Source organism: Peromyscus leucopus, chromosome 16_21 (genome assembly GCF_004664715.2).
Source record: "Peromyscus leucopus breed LL Stock chromosome 16_21, UCI_PerLeu_2.1, whole genome shotgun sequence".
In the NCBI taxonomy this organism is placed as follows: domain Eukaryota; kingdom Metazoa; phylum Chordata; class Mammalia; order Rodentia; family Cricetidae; genus Peromyscus; species Peromyscus leucopus.
The window spans coordinates 34,502,969-34,529,561 of NC_051084.1; the positions used below are offsets into that span (position 1 = coordinate 34,502,969).

The 26,593-nt window shown below is 49.2% G+C and overlaps 1 protein-coding gene across 4 annotated transcripts in view; it reads left to right on the forward strand.

Moving 5' to 3' along the window:
• Positions 1–25,346, forward strand: part of Micu1 (mitochondrial calcium uptake 1) — a 166,222-nt gene extending 140,876 nt beyond the window's left edge. For all 4 annotated transcript variants that reach the window (XM_028892448.2, XM_028892449.2, XM_028892450.2 and 1 more), the window contains 3 exons: positions 3,433–3,541; positions 22,329–22,418; positions 24,381–25,346. In XM_028892448.2, the coding sequence (XP_028748281.1) occupies positions 3,433–3,541; positions 22,329–22,418; positions 24,381–24,538 (357 nt within the window). In that variant the 3' untranslated portion in view covers positions 24,539–25,346. The remainder of the gene's footprint in view (positions 1–3,432; positions 3,542–22,328; positions 22,419–24,380) is intronic.
• Positions 25,347–26,593: the final 1,247 nt, after the last annotated feature.

The following is a 26,593-nucleotide window of genomic DNA, read 5'->3' on the forward strand; positions in this document are numbered from 1 at the left end:
TTACAGACAGTTGTAAGCCACTGTGTAGGTGCTAAGAACCGAACCTGGGTCCTCTGCAAGAGCAACCAGTGCTTTTAACTACTGAGCTCTCTCCAGCCCTATATAGCTTTTTTTGAAAATGAAGAAGAGTAAGAATGTTGTCTCAGCCAGGAGGTGGTGGCACAGGTCTTTAATCCCAGCACCCAGGAGGCAGAGGCAGGGGGATCTTTGTGAGTTCGAGACCAGCCTGAACCAGAGTAAGTTCCAGGACAGGCGCAAAGCTACACAGAGAAACCCTGTCTCAAAAAACAAACAAACAAAAAGAATGTTGTCTGCTGTTCCCCACCCCCAAGGAATCCATTTCTTAATTCTTGTCAAGCTGTGAAGCTTTGGTGCACTTTGTGTATGTGTCCCAGTATATACAGAAGCTGCCATTCTAAACAGTTTTAATTGTGTGATTCGGTGGTTTTGAGTGCATTCCCATTACCGGGCAAACCTCAGCACTCTCTCCAGAAGTTTGTTCACCTTCCCAAATTGAAACTCTTGACTCATTAAGCAGTAACTCCCCATTCCCTATGGGAACTGCTATCCTACATTCTGTCTCTATAAATCTGACTGACCCAAGTATCTCATGGAAATAGAGTTAAACCAAAAATCCTTCCCCGTGCCCTTTATTTTGCTGCTGTTGTTGTTGTTATTTTGTTTTCAAAATAAGGTCTCACCATGTAGCCCAGGCAAGCATCAAACTCAAAACTCTCCTGTCTCAGCCTCCAGAGTATAGGGACTGCAGACATGCACCACCATGGCCTGGAGAAAGAGGTGAGGCCGACCTGGTTCTTCGTTTTGTTTACTGGCTCATCCCTCAGTGGACACTTATACCGATTCCATTTTGCATGGTCTTTTGATGGAAGAAGGAAGTTGGTATCCGTGTACATCTAGTGCAGATACAGTGGTACTGAAGAACCTGTGTGTCTACTCTAATAATACACTCATCTACAAGGTGGATGCTGGCACATGCTTCTGTCAGCCAGCAGACTGTAGCGTCCATATTAGGGGTCAGCCCCAGCTCTGGGCAGCCCACATCAAGGCAAGAAAATGACCTGAACTTAGGAGCTGCAAAAATTATGCCACTTGGTACATAGAGGTAGGGATTCCATGAGTGTCTGACTGAATGCTTGAATACAGGTGCACTTTTGTTCATAACTCTCCAAAACTGAAAACCACCCATTTTTGAAACAGGAAAACAGTTTGTGAGGGCCAGCGAGATGGCTCCGAGGGTAAACGCACCCTGGTGACCTGAGTTTGATCCCAGGCACCCATGCAAAGGTGGAAGGGGAGACCTGACTCCTCGAGGCTGTCCTCCGACCTCCAGACAGCCCCCTCTCAAACACACACACACACACTAATAAATTACAGATGCATAGGGAGTCCCCTTTCTTTAAAGATTGATTTATTATGTATACAGTGTTCTGTCTGCATGTGTCCCTGCAGGCCAGAAGAGGGCACCAGATCTCATTACAGATGGTTGTGAGCCACCGTGTGGTGGCTGGGAATTGAACTCAGGACCTCTGGAAGAGCAGCCAGTGCTCTTAACCTCTGAGCCATCTCTCCAGCCCCAGGAGTCCTTTTAAAGAGAAAAACAGATGAGATATATTTACATGATATAACACTTTATACAATAAAAATAAACTGTAATAAACAAAAGCATGGAGCAGCCCTTAAGGAGAAGCCATACATAGCAAATGCATACTACTTAATTCCACTTATAAAGCTCAAAAGTAGACTAAGGTAGTGGTTCTCAATCTTCCTGATGCTGTAACCCTTTAATGGAGTTCCTCGTGTTGTGGTGACCCCCAACCATAAAATTATTTTGATAATTCATAACTGTAAGTTTGCTACTTTTATGAATCATAATGTAACTATATGATATGCAGGATATCTGATATGTGACCCCTGTGGGGGTCATGACCCACAGGTTGAGAACCACTGGCCTAAGGGGAAGTTTTAGGTTTTGTTTTTTTAATGGAAAGGAATCCCCTAAAAGTCCACATAGTGGTTGTTACTGGGAATATGGGTGGTAGAAGCTCGTGACCGAAAAATGGCTTGCAGTGGAGGAGGAATCTTCTAGGATGCTGTTCCTTGACCCAAATGGAGATCCTGTGGGTACTAATTTAATAACAGCTTCTTAAGTGTGGGTGTTTGTGTTTTATGCAACCTTAGAGTCATCATATTGTACAGTAAAACATCTTTTCAATTCTCTGATTCTCCAAAGGACAAATTATAGGAAGTCACATGACGTAATCATACACCCAGAGGTCTAGCTCTCTGTTTGATGTGATAAGAAAGACACAGTTGGCCCCGCTTGGAGAGTGCTAGGGAAGAGGCGTAGATGATCTGTACTCAGCATCCTCATTATTGTGCTCCTAGGCTCTGTAGTTCAGGGATGGAAACCTGAAGCATCCACACTCCATAGACGCTAGCTAACATTTACAATGCCCAGGACATTCCCCCGTGTCCCACTTCCGCCTTCATTGTGGTCACAGTGTGATTTGTGAGAAGTGGGGTAAATAAACAGGCCACTCTTCTCCCGGGAAGGAGCTCCGGGCGCCCCTGATGCAAATAACTGCTTTGCTGGAGTCGTCATAGACCAGCTTCGGGAAAGAATTTCTTCATCCCCAGAATGTCATCGAGGTCCCATGGTGCATCATTTCACCTGGAGCTTTTTAAACAGAGATCATCAACAGCCTTCCCGGTCGGTGCTGGGGTTTTGCTAAGTATTGACACCTACCCCTTGTATGTCCCTGACGTTAGTGATTCTCTTATTACCCTAAGCCTAAAAGGCCTGTGAGTGGACTGTTCAATGTAGACCTGACTCGGATTTTACTCCTTAAGATGTGCAGCAGGTGAAGTGGCCACAACCCGCTGAGGAAATATAACAGTGTTCCCAGCTGGAAAGCCCACGAAGCATTTTCATCAAGGATGCCCAGCCATCACCGCAGGCAGCTTCATGTCAGAGTCTACATGGGAGGGAGAGTCGGTTAGCCAGCTTGCTCTCCTTAGGGTAATGCTCTAAAGCAGCAGTTCTCAACCTGTGGGTGGTGACCCCTTTGGGAGAGTTGAAGGACCCTTTCACAGGGGTCACATATCAGACATCCTGCTCATCAGATATTTACATTACGATTCAGAACAGTAGCAAATTGCAGTTGTGAAATGGCAATGGATAACTTCATGGTTGGGGGTCACCCCAGCATGGGGAACTGTGTGCAAGGGTCACCGCAGCATGAGGGAGATTGAGGACCTCTGCTCCAGAGTTTGTCCTGCGGTGCCCACAGTTGCTGTCCCTTGACTGACTGGTTCAGCATCTGGAAGGTGGGAGAGTGTGTTTCCTGCCGGTTTCTCTGGCTTTGCTCTTTCTCCGGGCTCTGCCTTACCTTGCTGCCGCTTCTCTTTCAGGGCCTGACTTTCCAGGAGGTAGAGAACTTCTTCACTTTCCTGAAGAACATCAATGATGTGGACACTGCATTGAGCTTTTACCACATGGCTGGAGCATCTCTCGATAAAGGTAATAAAACCCGGAAGTTTCTTTCTTGAAGCTAGAAGCATTAATGAATGCCTTGCCTTGAAATGTCGGGTTTTCTTGGCATTGTCCTTTGGTTGGTTGGTCTTTTTTTGTTTGGTTTTGGTTTTGGTTTTTGGTTTTTTGAGACAGGGTTTCTCTGCGTAGCCATGACTGTCCTGGATCTTGCTCTGTAGACCAGGCTGGCCTTAAACTCAGAGATCCACCTGTCTCTGCTTCCTGGGTGCTGGGATTAAAGGCGTGCGCCACTACTGCCCAGTAGTTGATTCTCTTGTATTGGTCTTAAATGAGCTTTGCACTTCACCCAGAGATGCCATGCTCAGCACATGCCTTTGATGGTGTACCAGACAGGGCAGACAGGCACTGTGACCAGTCTGGAAACAGGCATGAAGAAAGGCGGAGCTTCAGAACCTCTCTCCTCCAAGGCAGAGCCAGGGTGTGTGTAACAAGAAGCCAAAGGTTGGTCTTCGATGGAGTGGTCTGCTTAGTGTCTTTGCTTTCACTTATTTTTAGAAATAAGAGAGCCAGGTATAGTAGCACACACGCCTTTAATCCCAGCACTCAAGAGACAGAGGCAGGCGGATCTCTGTGAGTTTGAGGCCAGCCTGGGCTACAGAGTGAGTTCCAGGATAGCCAGGAATACACAGAGAAATCCTGTCTCAAAAAATACACACACACACACACACACACACACACACACACACACACACACAAAATAATAATAATAATAATAATAATAATAATAATAATAATAATAATAATAATAATAAAATAAAGAAATGAGACAAAAAAAAAAGTCTTTGAAATTTACCCATGTATTTACCATTATGGGTGCTTTTCATCTATTCTTGAATATCCAGATACTCATCCAGGCTCAGGATTCTTTTGTCACTGTTTGTATGTGATAAGCTCTCTTCACTTTGGGGCTGTTGGAGAATGTGCTCCCGGAGGCTGTGATGCATCCTCACATGGCTGCGATGCATCCCCTCACACTGTCCAAAGCACTGACTGCTGTTTTAGACACGGTCTTTCTTGTCAGCACTTGTCAGTAGATTCTGTCACATTTTTTATGTGAAATCACAGGTCTAACTTACATGTGGAATCTGAGAACTATCCAAACTCGTAGAAATGAAGGACAATATCACCTGCTACAGGGTCCAGGAGTGGGGTAAATGGGGAGATTGGTCAGAGGATCCAAAGTTTGGGTTGTGCAGGATGCATTCATCCTAGGGAGCTGATTGCTGCATGGTGACTGCAGTTACCAATGCTGCATCACATGCTTGGATTGCTAAGAGAGATGCTAAATGCTGATGACACACGTGCGCGCGCGTGCGCGCGCACACACACACACACAGAGGCACACAGTTGTAACTATGTTAAGAGATAGAAATGTTGATTTGGAAGGTTAGCACACACACCTCTACTCAATACTCAGTAGACTGAGGCAGGAGGGTCATGAAATCACTGACCAGCCTGAGCTATATATAGCAAGGCCCTGTAAAAAAGGAAAAGGAGAAGAATAAAGAAACACCAGCTGGGCTGATTGCTGTGATACTTCACAGTGTATTACATATCAGCACATCATGGTGAACCCTTCTCGTATAGAATTCTTTGTCAGCCGTATGTCAGTAAAGCTAGAAAAACAAATGGAATGACTCAACTCACAGCCAGAATTCATTTCACTTTTTCCCTTTCCAATCTGGATGCCTTTTATTTTAACCTATCCACACAGGTTTTGTTTTTTTTTTTTTTTTTAAATAGCATTTGTTTGCCTAAAATAACGCCTCCTCTCATCTTTGTAGACTCTTTTTGGGGAAGCATGATGTGGATGTCATGGGGAGGCATCGCCAAGTCCTTCCTCCAGAATAGCTCTGACTGAGTTGCCGCCTCACAAGGCAGGATCAGATAGCATGTGCAAATCGAAAACATAAGACTGAAAGTCAGAAGTTACAGAAATAGAATTAATGAGTGCCTCTAGGTTCTCTTTCCTCCTCAGCTAAAGCCAACGGAACCACTTAGAGAAAAAAAAACGGTATGGGATGAATCACTATCTGTGTTAAAATTATAGAGTGTGCACAATAAAATGATTCAGGGTAGTGGTAACAAAGAGAAATGCAACCTTGTAATTAAGAAGGTGGTAGAGGAGTTTCTTTCAAATGACTTTGGGCCACTTACTGAGTAGGACGGCGGGCCTCCGTGTGTCACACGCTCACATCTAGAGGCGGGGCACGAACCGCACAACCATGCCTGACGCGCAGAGGCACATTTAGCTTTGAGGCCCGTGGTGCTGTGTCTTTTACTTTGACGTCTTGGTCTGTTTTCTATGTTTTGCATCGGCTCCCCTGAGTGTCTCTTGATAGATATCAAGGGCATAGGGCCAAGCTTCATGCCAAGTAACAGAATGAGCCACAGGCATTTGTCTCCCGGGACTGCTACAAAAATTGCTACAAACTTGATTTAAAGCAGCAAAAATTTGTTCTCTCACAGTTGACTTTTGAAGTCATGGTGCATGAAATTAAGTTGTTGGCAGGGCCGCGCTCCCTCCAAGGGCTCTAGAGGAGCATCCTTCCCTGCCTCTTCAGCGTCTGGTGCTAGAGATGCTCCTTGGCCCGTGGGTGCATAGCTCCCATCCCTGTCCTTCCCCTCTGTTTCCCTAAATGTCTTCACCTACTTGGTCTTATGAGGTCTCAGAGCCCAGCTAGTAATCCAGGATAACAATGTATCAGGAGCCTCCATTCTAACTGCCAAGACCACGCCCATCCTCAGCTGGCTCCAGCACCTGTGTCATGCCATCCTATTTTCAGGTTTTTCCAGACAGGGTTTCTCTGTGTAGCCCTGGCTGTCCCGGATCTCGCTCTGTAGATCAGGCTGGCCTCGAACTCGCAGAGATCCGCCTTGGTTCTGCCTCCCGAGTGCTGGGATTAAAGGTGTGCGCCACTGCCGCCCAGCTGACTCCTTCTGTTTTTAAAGTAAGGATAAAGATACCTTTATCACAGGGTGTCATCAGGATGAATCCACACAGAGCACCGTCACCTTGTGTGTGCATTCACTAAAGGGCCTCTCCCAAAGTTGATAACATGAACACAGTGTGATGCTGCTCATGTGTTTATTCAGCCAGCAGCTCAGGTACCATGCTAGGCATGGGTTCTGCCCTCCAGCAGCTCACAGGAGTCGGGGCAAGATGAGTGTACAGGAGTTCTAGTTAGCGTGGCAAGTGCTGGTGAGACTGAAGAGCGGGAACCCCGACGCATGCTGTGGGCGTGGAAGGAGCAGAGCAGGGCCAAAGCAGGCCGGCTCCCTGGCCAGCCTCCGCTCTTTCAGTTGCTCCCAGGCTCAGCTGTCTTCGTCTTTTCTAGAAAGGTTAAGACCTTCAGAAGCTGGCCTCGTTCCAAGGCCCTGGCACCGTTTCTTCCTCGGCTGCTTTAGAGCTCACAAACGAACCCTGAAGCAGAACTGAGCAGTCTCCTCAAGCAGCGTTATGATCGATATGGTAATGGGTCCTCCCTAGGTTTGCGGAGAAAAGTGCTCCATAGTCTAAACAAGTTTGGAAAATGCCAGCGTGGCACAGAATTTCTCCCCCAAAGCACTGTTCCTGCTGGCTTTTAATATGCTAATATCCGTTACTAATCCCCAAAGGAGGGATGCAGTTGCCAGACTTGGCCGCTCCCTTTAGTACCTTAGAGAGTAGTGCTCCTCTCAACAGTTCAAGAGGTCCAGGCAGGCAGCAAGTACAGACCGGCATGCGCCATCAGAGAACATGGCCCGGGCGTAATATTGGAAGTTTCCTTGGTGGGTTTGTTTGTTTGTTTGTTTGTTTGTTTGTGTGGGCCATGTGGTTAACAACTCAGATAAGAATGAAGTATCCCTGCTGAGTTCTGGCCACCTGAAGATATGGTCTCCAGGAAAGACTCTAGGTCATCTCTTGTTTAGCATTAAGTACAACCAGCTCTGTTGTTGCCCATTCATACACATAAAGCCAAATGCATTGCCTCTGACTGGCCGTCTGAATTATGTAAGTAATCTGCTGAGGAAGGTAATGGGAAATTGAACACATCCCCTTCCCCAGTGCCTTCCTGTGATGAAATAGTTCAATTCGAGCAGGAGCTCAAGAATGAGCTATGGCCTCTAAATCTCAAAGCTTGTCTGTTTCTGCCAGGAGAGTCGAAGATCTAGGTACAGGGGCCCTGGTGGAAGGCACCTCAGGATATTAGATTTGGTAATTGCGTGGGTCCGGTGCGTCCCTCATGGGCTCTGAACTGTTTTTTTTTTTTTTTGTTTTGTTTTTTTTTGTTTTTTTGAGACAGGGTTTCTCTGTGTAGCTTTGCGCCTTTCCTGGAGCTCACTTGGTAGCCCAGGCTGGCCTCGAACTCACAGAGATCCACCTGGCTCTGCCTCCCGAGTGCTGGGATTAAAGGCGTGCGCCACCACCGCCCGGCATGGGCTCTGAACTGTAATACGTGAGAATAATCACAAATAATGTCTGCTGCCTTTATTACTCCGACTCTAGCACAGAGCTACTTGGATTGAAGGTTCTCATTTAAAACAGTTGTCCTTCATTTTTTTTTCCAGCTTTCTGTTTTGGCACAGGGTCTCACTGCAATAGCCCTGGCTGGCCTAGAATTCAGTGCAGACCAGGCTGGCCTGGAACTCTCAGAGCTCCATCTGCCTCCCAAGTGCTGGGATTGGAGGTGTATGTCCCCACCGCCCCAACCAAGCTTTTCTCCATCACTCTGTAGGACAAGAGAATAAATACTAAGCCTGTGGCATAACTCGGGCCCGATGCTCTTGGCAGCCCCAAGGTGACCTTTGAATTACCGTTCTCAACAAATGAGTCCAGTTTCTTTTGCCCCTGAAGTGACTTGGCTCACAAGGATAGGCTCTAAGAACCCCTGTGGCTTCAGATTCTCCGACTCTAATCTTTAGAGTCAACGCCTCAGTCTTTGGCCGTTTAGACCTCTCCTGACTTGTTGGGGGTCAGAGATCACTGGCGGAGTAAACAGTTTCTAGCTCACAACCAGCCCTCACATTCCAAACAGACACATTGGACAGACAGACACGCCGGTGCCGCTCCTGACGACTAAGCATGCTGTCCTGTCGCCCTTCCACGGCCTCTGACGCCGCTGCCCATCGGGAACTCCAAGAGCAGCCGCCATCTCATAGCTTCCATGGCAGCCGTGATGTTGGAGGGCTTCGTATCCCTTCTCTCTCTAATCCTTAAAACCTAGACTGGAGGTAGGCTTACCCCCGTTGGATGGGTATAGGAACAGAAAAGGAAGTGTCTTGCTCACGACTGCCCAGCTAAGCACTGGCAGAGTCAGGACTTAAGTTGACATCTCCTCAACCCAAGTCTCTGTATTTTCCTTACCATCATCTGGCCTCTCCGTGTATTTCAAGATTCAGTTGGAGTCTGAGACGCTTTGCTGATGCACACAGTCAGAACACCGTTCAGGTACACCGTTTGGAGCCGTGCTTCATGGTAGCCTCCAGAAGACAAGCTCTTGGCTTGCCTTGCTCTTGCCTTGGCAGAGCAAACATATCGGGGGCAATGGTAAAACTAGGTCTCATTCTCTACTCCAGACCAGCCTTGTATTCATGACAGTCCTTGTGCCTCGGCCTTCCAAATAAGTGAGCCGCCTTGTGTAAGAATTAAACTAAAGTAATAAACCGCTGTGGCCTTTTGGAAGTGACGTCCTTCTCCCAAGGCTGTTGGCATTGTTCCCTGTAGCCGCCCTGTTCAGGAGCTGGTTTTCCTCCTCAGATACTCTCTGGCATCTTTTTAGAACTCACCTCACAGTGGAGGAGTCCTGGAGGGGTCTAGTCTAACCTCATATCATGGAGCAATACCTTAGTCCACACATCTGTGTTCCTCGTCTTTCTAACCTTATCACTTCTCACACGGCAACCAAAGCATAAAGGTCACGTCCCAGGAAGAGCTGGGGGCCCGCGGGAGAGTTGGTAGATTACAGCCAAAAGCAGAGACATGCTAAATTGACACTGTCAGCATCGAATATGGGATCCAGTGCAGGACACAGAAGCAGGACTTGTTTAGTCCCAAGTCTCACGTAGCCCAGGCTGACCTAAACACATTATATAGCTAAGAAGAATTACCTTGTGCTTCTGGTCTTCCCCGGACCTGCCAAGTGCTGGGGGTACAGGTGTGTGCCACCACACCGAGTTTTATGTAGTACTGGGATAGAACTCAGGGTTCTCTGCATGCTAGGCAAGTGCTCCATCAACTGTGCCACATCCCTGCCCACAGGCACAGGGTCCCCGGTCTCCTGTGATCTGAGTGCTGGTCACCACCTCTGCTCACTGGGGCGCCAGTGACTTGTTGCATTTGTGGGTGCCACTCTGATATCCAATGTGCTGAAAGATAACTGTACAAGAAGTCGTGCTAAGCATAAATTCGGCTTTTCTGCTCAACCCTGAGGTTGAGTTCTTGTTCCTCATTAGTGGAGATGGAGACTTAGCTCAGTGGTTAGAGTTTCTCTAGTCTCTAGGTCTGGTTTGCATCATCATTGGGAATAGGGGACCTTCAAGTGATGCTGAAACCTTGGGTTTCTGGTTTTAGAGTGTAATGTCTTTGTAATGTCTGGATGTAGGTATTACAAGCTTGTTCCAGGACTCTGGTGAATGGACAGAGACATGGGTATGCTAGGCTCACGGTAACTTCATCTGGTCTCTGTGCTAGTCTTCACACTTACCAAAGGGCCAGTGACCAGAAACAACCAGCCCTACTGTGACAGCTCCAGTAAAATAGTAGTCTTCAAAGAAATGGCAGGGATATAATTTACTGGGAGACCACTACCTACATGCAAGGAACCCTGGGTTTGGTCCTGAACAGCCCAAAAATGAAAATAATGTTTAAAAATCTTCAAAGAACATCTTAGGAGCAGTTAGTTGTAGCCTGCTTTTGTTCTTTGAGGAGATAGATCTATAGTTACTTTGTTTTGTTTTGTTTTGTTTTGTTTTTTGAGACAGGGTTTCTCTATGTAATGGCCATGGCTGTCCTAGATCTTGCTCTGTAGACCAGGCTGGCCTCAAACTCACAGAGATCTGCCTGCCTCTGCCTCCCGGGTGCTGGCATTAAAGGTGTGGGTCACCACCTCTGACTATAGTCACTTTTTTAAATGTATTGTTTGTTTGTTTGTTTGTTTGTTTGTTTGTATGGGTGTCTTGCCTGCATGTATGTCTATGCACCACCTGCATGCAGTGCCCTTGTAGGCCAGAAGAAGGAAGTGTCTGATCCTCCAGAACTGGAATCACAGATGATTGTGAGCTACCATATGGGTGCTGGGAACCAAACCCAGCTACTCTAGAAGAGCAGTGAATGCCCATAACCACTGGGCCATCTCTCCAGGCCGCCATAGTTAACTTTTTACATTCTTACTAACTTAGATGTTCTAAATTCTTAATTATTAGGAACTGAAGCTTTTTCTCAGCTTCATCATTACCTAAACATGAACCATGTTTTCTGCCTCTTTATGTCCTGCTCGAGGCCAGGACAATTCCTCGCACACCCTAGATGTTCAGTTACAACAGATGTAACAAATGAGAGAGTTTATTCTCAACGCGGCAGACCCTGGAAGAGATGGTAGAATGTTCTAAGATACATCCCTGCTGGCTCCGCTGTGACAGAGCGCTCTGACAGAAGCATCTGGAAGGAAGGTTTATTTCAACTCACAGTTCTAAGGTGCAGTTCATCACGGCAGGGCGTCCGGGTGACAGCCCCATAAAATCGCTATTCCAGTTCTGTCTGCCGTCAGGGAGGAGAGCGCAGAGTCCTGAATGTGGCCTGGGGACACGGGCTACTTTTTCTTCGCTCTGACAACCTACCTGACAGGGGCAACTTAAAGAAAGAGGAGCGTGTGTAGCCAGACACTTTTCCCTGTCCAACCCAGGTGGCACAGTCCCGCGGCCGCTTTTAAAAAAGAATCGCTCAGAGGCTTAATATTAATTACAAACTGTTTGGTCTGTGGCTCAGGCTTTATTGCTAGCTAGCTATTATATCTTAAATTAAGAGATTTCTATTCACCTATGTATTGCCACCTGGCCATGGCATTACCGGTCTGCTGGCATCTTGCTCCTTGGGTGGCTGGATGGCATCTGCCCTGACTCCGCCTTTCTCCTCTCGGTATCTCTCTTGGATTTCCTGCCTAGCTGTGACCTGTCTTGCCATAGGCCAGAGCAGCTTGTTTATTAACCAATGGTAGCAGCCCATATTCACAGCACACAGAAAGACCATCCCACGGGAGGTGCATTGCGGATGTCCTTTTGTTTGTTTGTAACTCACAGCTTGAGAGGATACAGTCGAGCACCGAGCACCGTGTGGGTGGGCAGGCTCCAGCCGTGGCAGTGGGAGGGGTCACATCGTATCCACAGTCAGGAAACAGATTAACAGTGGTGCTCAACTTGCTTTCTCCTTTTTGACTTTTTATTCTGTCCCCGCCTATAGTGCCTCTCATGTTTGAATAGGCCTTCCATCCTCAGCTAACCCTCTCTAGAAACTTCTTACAGACACACCCAGAGTCGTGTCTCCTAGGCGAGTGTAAATCCAGTGAGGACGACAGTGAAGATTAACCATGATGTCATAGCCCAGAGTTATATCCGAATCCACGTGAAAACGGACTAATTTATAATTATCGGATACATTTGAAGTCAGAGAAAAGCTGTTGGAGTCCCAGAAGAAAACATGGCAGCTTTTATTTCCTTGTTAGAAAATTTAAAGCTTAATTAGACCTTGGCTAGTGCCTCTACCAAATCTCATTTGTGCAGCTTAGTGCTGTAGTTGCGCATCCGTATAAAGCACACCTAAGGATTGGGGGCAGCTATATATAAAGTGTGATCTGAGGAGCCTGGGACGTTCCCAGTCGTAAATACCCTTCCCACAGACCAGCTCTGCCTGCCTCCTACTGCCGAGTAATGAAGGAGGGGCGGTTCTACAGCTGAGAGACAACAGAGAGACAACACATTTAGAAGCCGGAGACCGAGGCAGGCATGCCTTCGGGCGGCCTTTCGTAGTCTCTGCTCAGATCTTTTTCATGTTGTTTTGGTTTGTTTTTTAGATTTGATTTTTATTATATGTGATTTGAGTGTTTTGCTTGCACAGATGTCCTACATGTATGTCTGTGCACCACATGCATGCCTGGTACCTGCAGAGGCCAGGGGAGGCTGTGGATTCCCTGGAACGGAAGTTACAGACCGTTGTGATCTGCCGTATGGGTGCTGGGATTCAAACCAGGGTCCTAGAACTGGATCCTCTGGCAGAACAGCCAGTATTCTTAAGCACTGAGCCACCTCCCCAGCCCCTCTGCTCAGATCTTAACAGGAGCTGTAATCAAGGTTTTCACTTGTTGGCGAAATTCAGCTCCTTTCCACTGTGGAACTGAATCAGTCCCCTTTCCTGCTGGCTGCGGATTCTCCCCAGGCCACAGCGCTTCTAGCCATGCACCCTCTGACAGCATTCCCTTTTTCTACGGTTGCTAGGGTCAATTCCCATAGAGGGGTCATGAGACTGGCTAAGCCATCACCATGCCGTGGAAAGTAACCTGCCCGCAGGAGTGGTGTGTCATAGTCAAAGGCCTGCCCGCACTAAACAGGATGGGACTGTTTGGGCCACCGCCTCATTCTGTGTGACACATCAGCCAGCAATTCCAGAAATCCCCGCTTTTAGGTTTATTCTTTTCTTAAGACTTTTTAAAAATTATGTGGGGATGGGCGAGCAACAAACATGGTTGTGAGCAAGTGCCCAGAGAGGTCAGCAGAGAGCATCGGACCCTTAGAACTGAGCCCAGGTCCTTTGGAAGAGCAATGCACCCTCCTAACCACTGAGTCATCTCTCCGGCCCCCAGTTTTTTCTTTGAAGGCTTCTAAAGATCTGGACGTTGTCACTGACTGAGACTGTTTCATCATTTAAAAAAAGAAAAAGAAGAAAACATGGAAGTCATAAAGTTTTATTACTGGAAGGGAGTTTAGAAATCATTCTGTGTAAACTCCCACTTTGTTGCTCTTGACCTGCAATAAAATCATTCACTATGGAGGAAAATGACTTGCCCAGATCCCAGCTGGTGTGGTACGACACAGAGCAGAAGCTGAGGTTGGTTCGGAACCTCACGGCAGTGTTCCCGTTAGTGCATGGCCCCCAGAAGTGCCTGGAAAGTTAGGAAAGAGCAGCGAGGGGAGAGATGGCTTAGCAGTTAAGAGCACTGGCCTCTGTGCCAGGCCTGGGTTCCCAGCACAACCACGTGTAACCCTGGTCCAGGGGATCTGACGCCCTCTTCTGGCCTCCTTCGGCACCAGGCAAGCACGTGGTGTACACATATGCAGGCAAAACACCCATACACGTATAATAATAATAATAATAATAATAATAATAATAATGTGTTCTCAATTTAAAAAAAAAGCGGCTCAACACTTATGGACAACAGAAAGAGAAGAAAATTCAAAGCAAGGATCTCCCAGACAGCCTAGACAGACCATGGAGGTAGGAATGTCACAGACATGCATAGGGAAGGGATTACACACTTCAAAGAGCTTCCGTTGATGAATTCTTGCAGTGCATGGGAGGCAGGCCCTGCTCTCCAGTTCATCTTTGCATCTTGTAAACACATTGTTATGTGAGGAGGAGTGCCGGCCAGGATTCCATTCATCTAAAGCAGAGCCATCAATTCTTAAAGTAAAATTATTCACAGTCTAGGCAAAGAAGCCCAAATCTGAAATAAATGTTTGCTTTATGAGGCATTTCCCAAACAAAGACCTGGTTAATTTCCCCAAATTTAAAGTCACTTAGCATTCTAAAGATTGATTCCGCCCTAAACTACATCACTGGGCATGTATGATGGTTTTGGGAAATGATATAAGCTCCCCAAGGAGGAGGGATGCCGGAGGGATTTGTGACTGCTGATGGGAGAGGGGTGGAGTGGGGAGACGAACTGCCAACATAAGGAGGTGAGGACAAAGTCGGCCAGCGTTACCTCCCACTGAGGAGCAGGCCAGAAGAGAATGGGGACAGGAAGTAAGGGCCAACAACATGGCTCAGCTGCTAAGCCTGATGACATACATGAATCCAGTCCTCAGCACCCACATGGTGGAGAGAGGGAGCAATTCCCACAGGTTGTCCTTCAGCCTCTGCGTGCGCATGCGCATGCACACACACATAGACACAATTTTAAAAAAAAGTTTTAGGGGCTGGAGAAATAGCTCAGTGACTAAGAGTACTTAGAGATCTTGCACGGAACCTGGGTTTGAGTCCCAGTACCTGCATTAAGACACTGCCTGTAACTCCAGCTCCAAAGGGGTCTGGTGCCTCTGGCCTCAGAACACACACACACACACACACACACACACACACACACACACACACAAAGATTAGACCCTGTCATACTTCTTGGTGACTTCAAGGTTTACTGTCTTTAGCAGCCTGGGAAGGTAAGCAGAGTCTCTCAGACCGTTTCAACCCGCTGAAGTTTACCGGATCTGCACCCAGTTCAGCCTTCAGAGTTAGACGCCAGTGTAGCCAGAGTGACAGTCCATCCAGGGTGTAATTTTATAGAGAAGGAGCCTTCTGCAGATTGAGGATAGAGTCAAGGAGGAACATGCTCAGCGGATCACAGCCGTCCTGCCCTTCAGTGCTCACTCCACAGCTGGTACAGGATGCTGTTTGCATTCTGGGATGGAATTTCCTCTCAGTCAGGGTGCTCAGTGAGCCAAGCACAGCACTGTTTGCTGTGCTGCCGTTTCGTGGAAAAGGGGAAAGAGGAAGAATAAGTCTTCTGTGCGTGTGTCTGAGAAGCGGGTGCTGCAGGCTGCCTCTCCCCAGGGAGGACACCGAGTCCTAAGTACTGCACACAGCCCAGAGCGAGACTCCGCCCTTACCGTTTGATGTGTTACCTAATCAGAAATCACTTCTAACCAGGCACAGTGGCTCACACCTCTAATCTCAGGACTCAAAGCTGAGGCAGGAGGATGCAGGAATTTGAGGTTAGGCTGTCAAGACGCTGTCTCAGTGTGTGTTGGGGACTAGGGGAGTATGTTGGCCTTGAGAAAGACCTGGCCTGATAGGTTCCCTTACAAGGAGCGGAGCGCTTGACTGGAGCTAATGAAATCCCTCCCAGTATGTCTCCTCCCCCTGCCCCCCATCCCACTATATGTGCCAGATCTTGAGTCGGGCCTTTGAGCCCTTCCTGCTTTCTTCATTCACACTGACGTCTCCATCCCACCCTACGTCACATGCACAAATTGAAAGCAGTCCACCTTGGCACTCATTTCGAGTTCACATACAAAACATACCTCCTCCCAGATACACAGTGCTTCATTATGATTGGTGTGGGTTCGCACACAAGATATTTCTCCATCTTAATAATGTGTGTGCTGTCCCCTTCTAAATGGGGACTCTCCTCTAGCGTGTCTGTCCCCTAGTGATAGGATTTTCAATGACACTAAACAATACCGGACGGTGCAGTAAAACTTACAACTTAGCTAGGCTGAACCGGTTTGAGCAAGGGGCCCACTGAGGGGTCACCTGAGGTGATGGGACCTGAGGTTCAGAAAACCCGAACTGAACTGCGGGTGTCCTTGGTAGCACGTACTGTTAGTTATGGGGGCAGGACCAACTGTGTCGCTTCCGACAGGCAGCCTGGTCACACAGAGGTGCCAGCAGCCCGTGCTTTAGCGCCATGCAGAGCAAGGACTTGGCCTCTTACTGCTGAAATGTCGCATTGCTCTTGTCCCCTTCCGTGGTTAGCTCTCCTAACGCTGTCCTTCCCCCTCCCCTCCCCCCCAAATTGTGTTGAAAAGTGCGCATTACAGCTGCCAGAGTGTCTTGGAAGAAGTTACCAAAAAAAGAACGCGTGCAAGAAAGGACCCTCCCTGTGCAGAGGCGAGCCCTCCCAGGGCTGGAGCAGCATCCCTCCCCCGACTTGACCCTGGCAACCACAAGCCAGCTTTTCATTTCGTCCCCTGCAGTCCAGTAGAGCATGGCTGATCACATGACAGAAGAGCTCAGGAAACCTGTGGGGTCACCTTTCCACACACCTTTGCAGGGGACGGACACACACAGACAACAAGCAGTCCTGTCCGGCCACCTTTGTGACTTGTACTTCTCATGAGGTTGTTGGTTCATCCCCTTGTTAGTTGTCATGGTTAGTGACCCTCACTGCAGAGAACAGACGGACCGTGAGGGGTTGGGGATTTAGCTCAGTGGTAGAGCGCTTGCCTAGCAAGTGCAAGGCTCTGGGTTAGGTCCTTAGCTCTGCAAACAAAAAAACAAAAAACAAACAAACAAACAAACAAAAAGACAGACCCGTGGTCTAGCCGAAATACCCGCTCCTCCCAGCCCGGGCTAACACTCATCCCTGACAAAAGGCACTGAGGGTGCCCTGACTTGGCTTTTCTGTTTTCTGGACTCTGTCCCTTTCGGATGACAGAGTTGGGAAGGAGCTGGTGCCGTCCAGGTAGGAGGTCAGATGTGCCCAGGGAAAGAGCAGTGGGGTACTGTAGATCCAGCGGCCACGGGCTTTGTGACCCTGGAAAGTCACTTTGCTTCCCTGATCTCTCATCACCTCTGCAGCCTCTTCTGGTTCCGTGTGGACATGTGAGTTTCATCACTCCAGAGCTCTCCTGAGAGGTCGTTGTGTGGTTAATTATATGTAACCTAATTTCTGACACATTATTGTAGCACACGACTTAATATGGGATTATCCAGTCATGGACCATACCAGGCACAGCTCAGATTCTTCCTGGAGTTGTCAAAACAAATGGTACCAGATTATTATTATTATTATTATTATTATTATTATTATTATTATTACTTTATTATTTTTCTTCTTCATCTTTGATTTTTTTTTTTTTTTGAGACATGATTTCTCTGCGTAATAGCTCTGGCTGTGCTAGAACTCACTCTGTAGACCAAGCTGGCCTCAAACTCACAGAGATCCGCCTGCCTCTACTTCCCGAGTGCTGGGATGGTGGTGGTACCAGATTTTGAGTGTCAGAATTCTACCGATTCTCCCCCATCCCAATCTTAAGTGGACATAGGCCCCTAGGAAGATTATTAGATGTGTCGTAGGTGATCTTTGGAAGCCTAATCCGTCTCTTTCTTCTGGGTCCTTCATTTCCCTATAGGCAAATGAGAAACTGGAATCCCAACACCTCAGCATTATTCCCTTTGGTGGGTGGAGGGTTGTTTCCTTGTTCTTACACCAAAATAACCAGCACAGAAGACTTCTGTGACCTCAAAAGATTCATGGGCCTGGGCATAGTGGCACACGCCTTTAATCCCAGCACTCAGGAGTCATAGGCAGAAGGATATCTATGAATTCGGCCCAGCCTGGTCTACATAGCAAGTTTCAGGCTAGCTGGGGCTACATAGTGAAACTCTGTTTGGAAAAATAAAAATCAAAAGGTGTAGCAATTTCTCCAGCAGGGCACACACAGTGAGTTCTACCTGGGCACCCAGCCCACTCTTCCATTTCATTCTGATGTGTCTACCTACTAATGTCAGATCGTACTGGTTGAGGTCTCCATCCTCAGAGACTGACCCCGGCCTTCAGACACTAGTCACAGCCTTACCTATGCTTCTGCCCAGCCAGCTCCTAATGTGGCAGGGCTCTGTTGACTTGTAAGAGTGACTCAAAGAACTTGGGCAAGCACTGAGGCTCCAGAGGCATGGAGAGAGATCAGGGAGGAGCACAGGGCTTCTGCACCTTCCCATCATCCTCCAGGAACCTCCATGTGCCAGCAGACTGGAAGCTCTCTAAACGCTGTGCTCTGGGGTTCTTAGGGGGCCGCTTCGGTACCCAGGCATGATTGAATGACTCATTAGCCATTGGGGACCAACTCAGTGGGTTAGAGGACGTAGCTGGAAAATCCCAACAAGACTTGGTCTCTCCTGTGACCAGAGTCCATCTTGAAACCACCTATGAACACACAAAAAGAGACCAGTTTGGCAACTGCAAGGATATTAGGACTTCTGTCAAAAAAACTTGGAAGACTGTAGTAGTTACCTGTCTGATCTGTGTGACGAAAGACCTATTGAAAGAAACTTGAGAGGCTGGAGAGATGGCCAATGGGTAATAGCACCTGCTGTGCAGTCCCGAGGACGTGTATTATAATGTGGCTGGGCATGGCCAAGCATACATCTGCAACCATAGAACTCTGGGGGCCAGAGACAGGAGGATGGCTGGGCCTTGCTGGCCACCAGCCTGTCTCGAGGTTGAGTGAGAGACTTTGCCTCAAGAGAATAAGGAGTAATAGAGCAGAACATTCGACATCATGACTTCACCCTCTGCCCTCCATGCATGGACCACAGTCACACACATACATGAAATGAAAGCAGGAGAGGGAAGTCATTTAAGGGAGGGAGGGTTCACTTTGGCTCAGCTTGAAGGTCCGGTCTGTCATGGCGGGGGAGGTGTGGCGGCAGGAGCTTGGGGCAGCATTGGCTCCACCGCCGCCACCGGGAAGCAGAGATGAATGTTTATGCTCAGTTCACTTTCTCCTTCTTATTCAGTCCAGGACCCCAGCCCAGGGAATTCTACTGACTACATTTGGGGTGGGCCTTTTCATCTCAACCTAGTAACATCCTCACAGACATGCACAGGGGTTTGTCTCCATGGTGATTCCAAGTACCAACAGGTTACCAGTGGAAAATAACCATCACAAGAGACCAAGTATGTATTTCAGAACCACAGTCACCAAATGGGGGAGTCAAAAATCGCAGTACGGACAACAGGTTGGCACAGCAAAGTGAAGGGCGGGGGTGTGGGGGTAGGAAGTTCTTTTCACGGCGGTTTAGTTAGTGTGACTCAGAGGTTGAGAACGGTGTGAATGAGCTTACTCTCCGCAGCAGCTGGCAAGCCTTGATGTCATCCGCTGTCATCCCATTTGTCCCAAGAGTTCCCAACTTGACAGCTCGCCAGCCAGTTGGGTTGTTCTGTCCTGTTCTGATTCATCCCCTGGGGGCCTTTCCAAGGATCCCGTACTGTGAAAAGGGCACCCCAGCAAGACTGTTCCCATCCCCAAGAGTCACAGTGACTTAGCCCTGGTAGTATGCAGACCACTGGCGCCCCCTCCAGGTGGGATGGGGCATAACCTACAACTGCCCTGTGAGGGGTGGCACTTGTCATGAAAGGCCCTTGCTGCGGGCCCCAAGAGTCCCTGTTCTACAATGCACTTAACACCAGCCTAATGAGCTGCTCGCTGGAAATTGTCAAGAGCTCTCACTGACATCCTGAGATACTGCTTACTGGTTTATTGGAGCAGAGTGCTGTCTGCATGGAAGAAAGAGGAGTCTTCGAACAGCAAGACTGGCGAGGCATTCTACCCGGAGAGAACGGGAGACTTGGGAGCGCAGCAGGAAGGCAGTCGTCAGAGCAGTTAAAGCGCAAGGTTAATGTGAGCTGCAGAAAATGGTGTGGCCAGCAGAAAGCACGCTCCAGCATACGTGAGGTTCTCAGGCCCTTCGCAGGACTCCTGTGGTCATGGAGAGAGGTTCAGTGACCTGCATGTTCAGGCGTTTGAGAACACCCACCCTCATCCTGTTCTCCCTGAGGGATATCCCAAAGTCAACCGAGTTTCCTTAGGAGAGCTCCCCATCAGGAAGTGTAAAAAGCAGCTCCATCGGCAGTTCCTAGTCTCCTTCAAATTGCCTTTGGCCTCCTCCTCTTCCTCCTTCTCCTCTTCCTCCTTTCTCTTTGTCCTCTTCCTCCTCTTGCTCCGCCTTCTCCTTCTCCACACAGTTGAGTTAGCAGCAATCAGTTCTTCCTGCAAGGCTGTTTCTCAAGCTCGGCACTGTAGTTTTGCCCAGCCGCAACACAAGAAAACTTACCACAGATGCTTCTGCCTAAATCTTTTTGTTCCAAAACAAAACCGAAAAAAAAAGGTCTCTCCTTCACTATAAGTCACAGGCTGGGGACGAGGGTGATCTGAACAGGGGCCAAGGCAGCAGGAGGGAGACCCTGGCTCTTCCCACCTTCCTAAACAGCCTTGTTCCCCTCAAGCTAGAGGCTTTGAATACTGAGGCAAAGCCATGCCTCAGCTATTTCCAAATACTTCCACCCCATTCATCTCCCTCGCACTCAAAAATAAACACCAATAAAACTCGTCTGTGTGCCAAGCAACCTCGGCAGCCTCCTTGTGGCATCCTCTGATTTGAATAGGAGAAAAGTAACCCCTAAGCTGTCAAGCGGCTCCGTTTGGGTGGAGCCACAGAGAGCCCCATCTCGTGACACCTAGCACGGTTCTGCCCCGCCACGGTATCCATGACTGCTGACCTTGGAGGCAGTGTGCTGGATATATATGGAGGTGACAGATGCCAGATGAGGAAGCAAAGAGGAGCTGATGTTAAAGATTGAAGTAGCAGAGGCATCCTGATGCCTTTGCTGGTCCATACATAGCGCTTCTGCGGAGTCTACGCTAATGGTTGCACTAGTCCATAAATGGAACTCAGCCCTTTTCTTTTTCCTTTGTCTTTGTCTTTTTTGTTTACTTATTTTATGCATATGAATATTTGGCCTGCAAGTATGTCTGTGTACCTTGTGTGTGCCTGGTGCCCAAGGAAGTCAGAAGAGGGCTTCAGATCCCCTGGGACTAGCGTTTGGGATGCTTGAGAAGCACCACGTGGGTGCTGAGAATCAAACCTGGGTTGTCTACAAGAGCCGTGAGTGCCCTTCACCGCCGAGCATCTCCGGCCCCTTTTCCTTCCTGCCCGTTTTCCTTCACTTTGGGGCTGATCTGTAGGCAGTCACATAATTTATAGCCATAGGTAAGCCAGACACGAGGATAAATGAGAGGGAAGATGACGGAAATCGCCTCCTTCTTCCTAGCTTGTCTCTCATGGAAAACCAATTCCGCATGACTGCTGGTATTTCAGAGGAAATGTCAGGGAAGGAAAACGACAAGAGAAGAGAGCTTCTCTACTAAGGCCAAAAAAATGAAAATAAATAAAAGCTGTGCGTTGGTGTGTTGGTCTGGTGAGATGAAGTTTCCTGCTTCTCCAGGGGTACAGCTGAAAGAAGTGTACAGCTCAAACTGTCTTTTTGGGTAGCTCAGTTAGCCTTGAACTCTTGTTTCTCCTGCCTCAGCTCCTGAGTGCTGGGATTAGGTGCCCTCATGCTCTGCTCAGTGTCAGGTCTTTCCTTTAGTCCATGCCTTTTAACATGTAGCAGCAGTACAAAAGAACAGACCCCGAAGGCCAGGCGCTGGTGGTGCACACCTTTAGTCCCAGCACTTGGGAGGCAGGGCCAGGTGAATCTCTGTGAGTTTGAGGCCAGCCTGGGCTACAGAGTGAGTTCCAGGAAAGGCTCCAAAACTACACAGAGAAACAAACCCTGTCTCGAAAAAAACAAACAAACAAACAAAAAATCAATCCTCCTTTTTCTTTTCTTTCTTTCTTTTTTTTTTTTTTAATTCTTCATTGCTGGACAGTGAGACTTAAACCCAGGCCTGGTACACGCTGCCCAAGCGCTCCATCTCTGGGCGCACACACACAGCCCATTTGGACAGTTTGAGACTGCCTCAGTGCCCCGACCTGGCCTTGAACTTTGGTTTGGGTTTTGGCACGGGCTCTCACGGTATAGCCCTGCTGCCCTCAAAGGCTTTGAGTCCCCTTCCTCACCAGCTGAAAGTACAGGTGCGCACCCCCACAGCTGACCTCGTTCTTCTCAAGTATGACCCAAATACAGTTGCAGAGTTTTGAGTGGTTGAGCCGCCGTCTGGAGAAAGGTAAGAATGGAGGCATCTGTGCAGCCCTGACCTGCCATCTTTCTCCTCTCAGTGACCATGCAGCAAGTGGCCAGGACGGTGGCGAAGGTGGAACTCTCAGACCACGTGTGTGACGTGGTGTTTGCACTCTTTGACTGCGACGGTGAGTGGGGGTCCCACACGGGGGGTGGGGGGGTGGGGTGGGGGGTGGGGTTGAGGGTAGGCCGGACCTCGCTGTATTCCTAGACCCTGGACAGCGGGGCTGTTGTGTGTGCAGCAACTTGGCCCTTGGCACTGTGAGCTTGAAAGATGCCACCCTGGGCCCCGTTCGTGTCTTCCGCTTCTCTGGGTTTTGGTTTGGTTTTTGTTGTTGTTGTTTTGTTGAGACGGGGTGTCACCCTGTGGTCCTGGCTGGCCTGGGACTCGCCAAGTAGACCAGGCTGGTCTCAAACTCAGTGATCCACCTGCCTCTGCCTCCCTCCCAAGTGCTGGCGTTAAAGGAGTGTACCACCACACCCAATACGTTTTCCATTTCCTCTAATCCCATCTTGCCTGTGGGCTTAAATTAGTGACCACGTGACTGTCCAAATGCCAACAGGAGCCACATTTGTAAGAGGGCTTGAAGCTGTGTTTTCCCAAATTGCAAGCCTGATGATCCCCAAAGAAATGTGATTTTCCCTGGAAAATAAACAAAAATATTAGACACACACATTACACAATTTGCTGCTAGTAGATGGGGGACACACATGTTTCGATGTCTCCAGAAACAAAATGGCATGGCTTTGTCCTTACAGAACATAGTTGATGCCAGGACTTGTGTTGAAAAGAGAGAGGGGCTGGAGAGATGGCTCAGAGGTTAAGAGCACTGACTGCTCTTCCAGAGGTCCTGAGTTCAATTCCCAGCAACCACATGGTGGCTCACAACCATCTAAAATGAGATCTGGTGCCCTCTTCTGGCCTTCAGGCAGACATGCAGGCAGAATACTGTATACATAATAAATAAATAAATAAATAAATAAATCTTTAAGAAGAAAAGAGAGAGAAGAAGGGGCTGGGCTCAAGCAGGGAAGCATGCTTGCTGCTCTCGCCGAGGACCAGGGTTCAGTTCCCAGCACCCACAGAGCAGCTCACAGTCATCACCCCAGTTCCAGGAGATCCATCACCTGACCACCTCGGGTACCTGGCATGCACGTGGTACGCATCCATGCAGGCAGACACTCATGCACATAGAATTAAAAATTAAAGGCAGGCAGACACTCATGCACATAGAATTAAAAATTAAAGGAAAGGGCCAGGCGGTGGTAGCACATGCCTTTAATCCCAACACTTGGGAGGCAGAGCCAGGCAGATCTTTCTGAGTTCGAGGCCAGCCTGGGCTACAGAGTGAGGTCCAGTAAAGGCACAAAGCTACACAGAGAAACCCTGTTTCGAAAAACAAAAAACAAAAAACAAAAAAAAAAGGCCGGGCGTTGGTGGCGCACGCCTTTAATCCCAGCACTCGGGAGGCAGAGCCAGGCGGATCTCTGTGAGTTCGAGGCCAGCCTGGGCTACCAAGTGAGCTCCAGGAAAGGCGCAAAGCTACACAGAGAAACCCTGTCTCAAAAAACCAAAAAAAAAAATTAAAGGACAGGATAGAGTCTGATCCAGCTTGGGGAGGCTGTATCAACCCAGATCAGTAAAGGTCCCAGGGCCAAGGCTAAGGAAGAGTAGGATGGACAGATAAAGGGCAGTGGGGACACCTTCCAGATGTCCACAGCCCAAAGGGTCCTAATACCTTGCTGCTTGAAGTTCTCCGAACCACCCTGCGCCCCTGCGCCACAGCACCCTCAGTTTGCCCCGTGCTAACAGTTACCTCACCACTGATGTCACGTGTTTCTCCCGCAACCTGGGAGTGGTCCAAGGACCAACACACAAAGCTTAGCTGTTCTCACGCAGGGACCGGACTTCTGCTCTGGTCTCAGTGGGCTGCGGTTGGGAACATCAAGGGAGAACAGAGCAGTTCACCCTGAGTCAAGAGAGTTGAACTTGGCAAAGTGTGTGCCAGCCACAGAGCCCACAGGGGGTGAGGGGTGGCGTTTTCTCCCGGAGTTTCTACTTACGCCTCTGTTTTTTCCTCACCCTCCAGGCAATGGGGAGCTGAGCAATAAGGAGTTTGTTTCCATCATGAAGCAGCGGCTGATGAGAGGTCTGGAGAAGCCCAAGGACATGGGCTTCACCCGTCTCATGCAGGCTATGTGGAAATGTGCACAAGAAACCGCATGGGACTTTGCTCTGCCCAAATAGCGTCCCACTTCCTACACCCTCGCACCCTGGACCCCCTGGAGTGGCCCTTCATGCTGCTGCTGCTGCTTCTGGGAGTAGTGCCCCCTCCCATCTTTCTGGGAGTCATACCCCCTCCCATCTTTCTGGGAGTGACCTCTGGGCTCCACGGGCTTTCCTCTCCACCCTTCCCGGGACCAGTCCGTGTTCTGCTAGGCTCCAAGTCTGCAGTCAGATCAAAGGTTCTTTAAAAAAAACATGGCCAAGTCTTAAAAGTGAAGACCTTTGCTCCTTTAACAAGTGCCCTGTGGATAAGGGATGCAGGGAGCCCTCCCAACACCTGGCAGCCTGGGAAGCATCCCCCGCCCCCTCCCCTCCAGGCTCCATTGCTGTGGATTTATATTAAGAACATCCCCTGCTCTCCCTCCTCCTGCCGTTTCTAAGCTGCAAGTTTGGAAATACTCTGGCAGGCAAGAGGAAGTCTGTGATGAATGATAATGAAGGCGACCCAGGCACCCTGAGCTGGCAGGAGGCCTGGTCTGAGGATCCGTGGCAGACACAGGCAGCTCCAGGAAGCCTCGTGCTCCCAGCAGAATTCCAGATTCAAAGGGGCTGCCTCATGGTCCTCTCCGCTCCCTCGTGTTCCTCCCAGGCTCCCCGTGACGCCTCCTCTGGGACTCTGCTTCCCCAGCAGCAATGGCCGAGTACCCGTTAGTGTCTCCTCCCCTCTCTGTGGGCCTGCGGAGCCCAGACCCCGCTCAGAGCTCATCTGCCCACTGTCCAAAACACTCGTAAAATATCACTTTAATTATAACAGTTTGCAGTAAATATCCTGAGAGCGCTGTGTCCTTTCTTTTCGACCTTTCCTCTGGGCCCTTCGTTTTGTCCCCACCAAAGGCCACGGCTTCCTCATCACAAGCAGCTTGAGACAGGACAAAAAGTGAGGGTGCTCCGACATTAAGGTGGTGTCGTCCCAGCCCGGTTGGAGCAATGTTTCGTTTGGGGCTGGACTGTCTGAGCATCCTGCATGGTGGACCTGCATTCTCATATCCAAAGCAGCATTGTCCTCTGGTAGACTCAGCTCTACCACTCACTCGGGGTGGTGTCGAACTGGTCACCCCATCTGTTCTCTCAGCTGCTGAATAACACAGGCTGAACTGGGTGGGCCCCGAAGTTCCTTCCCATGAGCCTCTGTTTCAGCTCTCCAGAACCTCCAGGTCTGCCTCAGTGTGGCACTCCGCCTACCTCAGAACACGACCAGGGGTTAGTGGGCAGTGAGAGAGCTGGGGCCTGTCTTCACCTGCACAGGAAAGCAGAAGCGGGCATCTCCCCCAGGCCCCCCTTCCAGGAGGCCAGCTTCGCCCTCCACAGAGTCAGCGGCTCCCTGCCTCCTAGGCGCCCTGTCCACTCCATCCTGCCTGGTGTCTAAGTGCGGGCTTTGAGGTGCTGTTGCTCGAAGCCCGAGGCATCAGCGCGGTCTAAGCATTTCTTAAATTTGTCCCAGAAGCCATGCTCACCCTTTCCCGTGGTCCATTCTCCAGGAGAGGTCCATCCTCAACCTCAGCGGGGTCTTCACGTCTGCCCACAAGGAGAGCTCTTCAGGGGAGCGGCTGGGCTTCCTTAACCTGGGATTCAGTGTGATCCAAGGAGATGCGAGATCCTAGAGACTGTTGCTAAGCAGAGGGGACTTGAGAATGTGCCGAGTTTTTAAAAGTCATTTTAATTGCTTCTGGTGCCCCGCCTACTTTGAGTTACGGCTGAAGCACACCCTCTAGAAAAAGGAGGGACGTGGGCAACGGCTGCAGCCACCCAGGGAAGAGGGGACCCCATGGCCCCAGGAGCTGGTGCTATGGCTCTGCACCCCTCTGCAAGCCTTGCAGAGACCAAGCCCCTGGGAGCCATGAGACGCCTCAGGAGAGTCAGGCAGCGACTGAGGCCGGCTCAGCTGCGGGCTTCCAGTGCCACCTGCTGGCAGAATGGCTCAGTGCAGGCAGTCTCGTGCTTGCCAGCGGGGATTGGAAGGCACAAGGCAGGGCAGAAGGAACCATAAAGAAAGGATCCGACTGCAGTTGAGAGAGG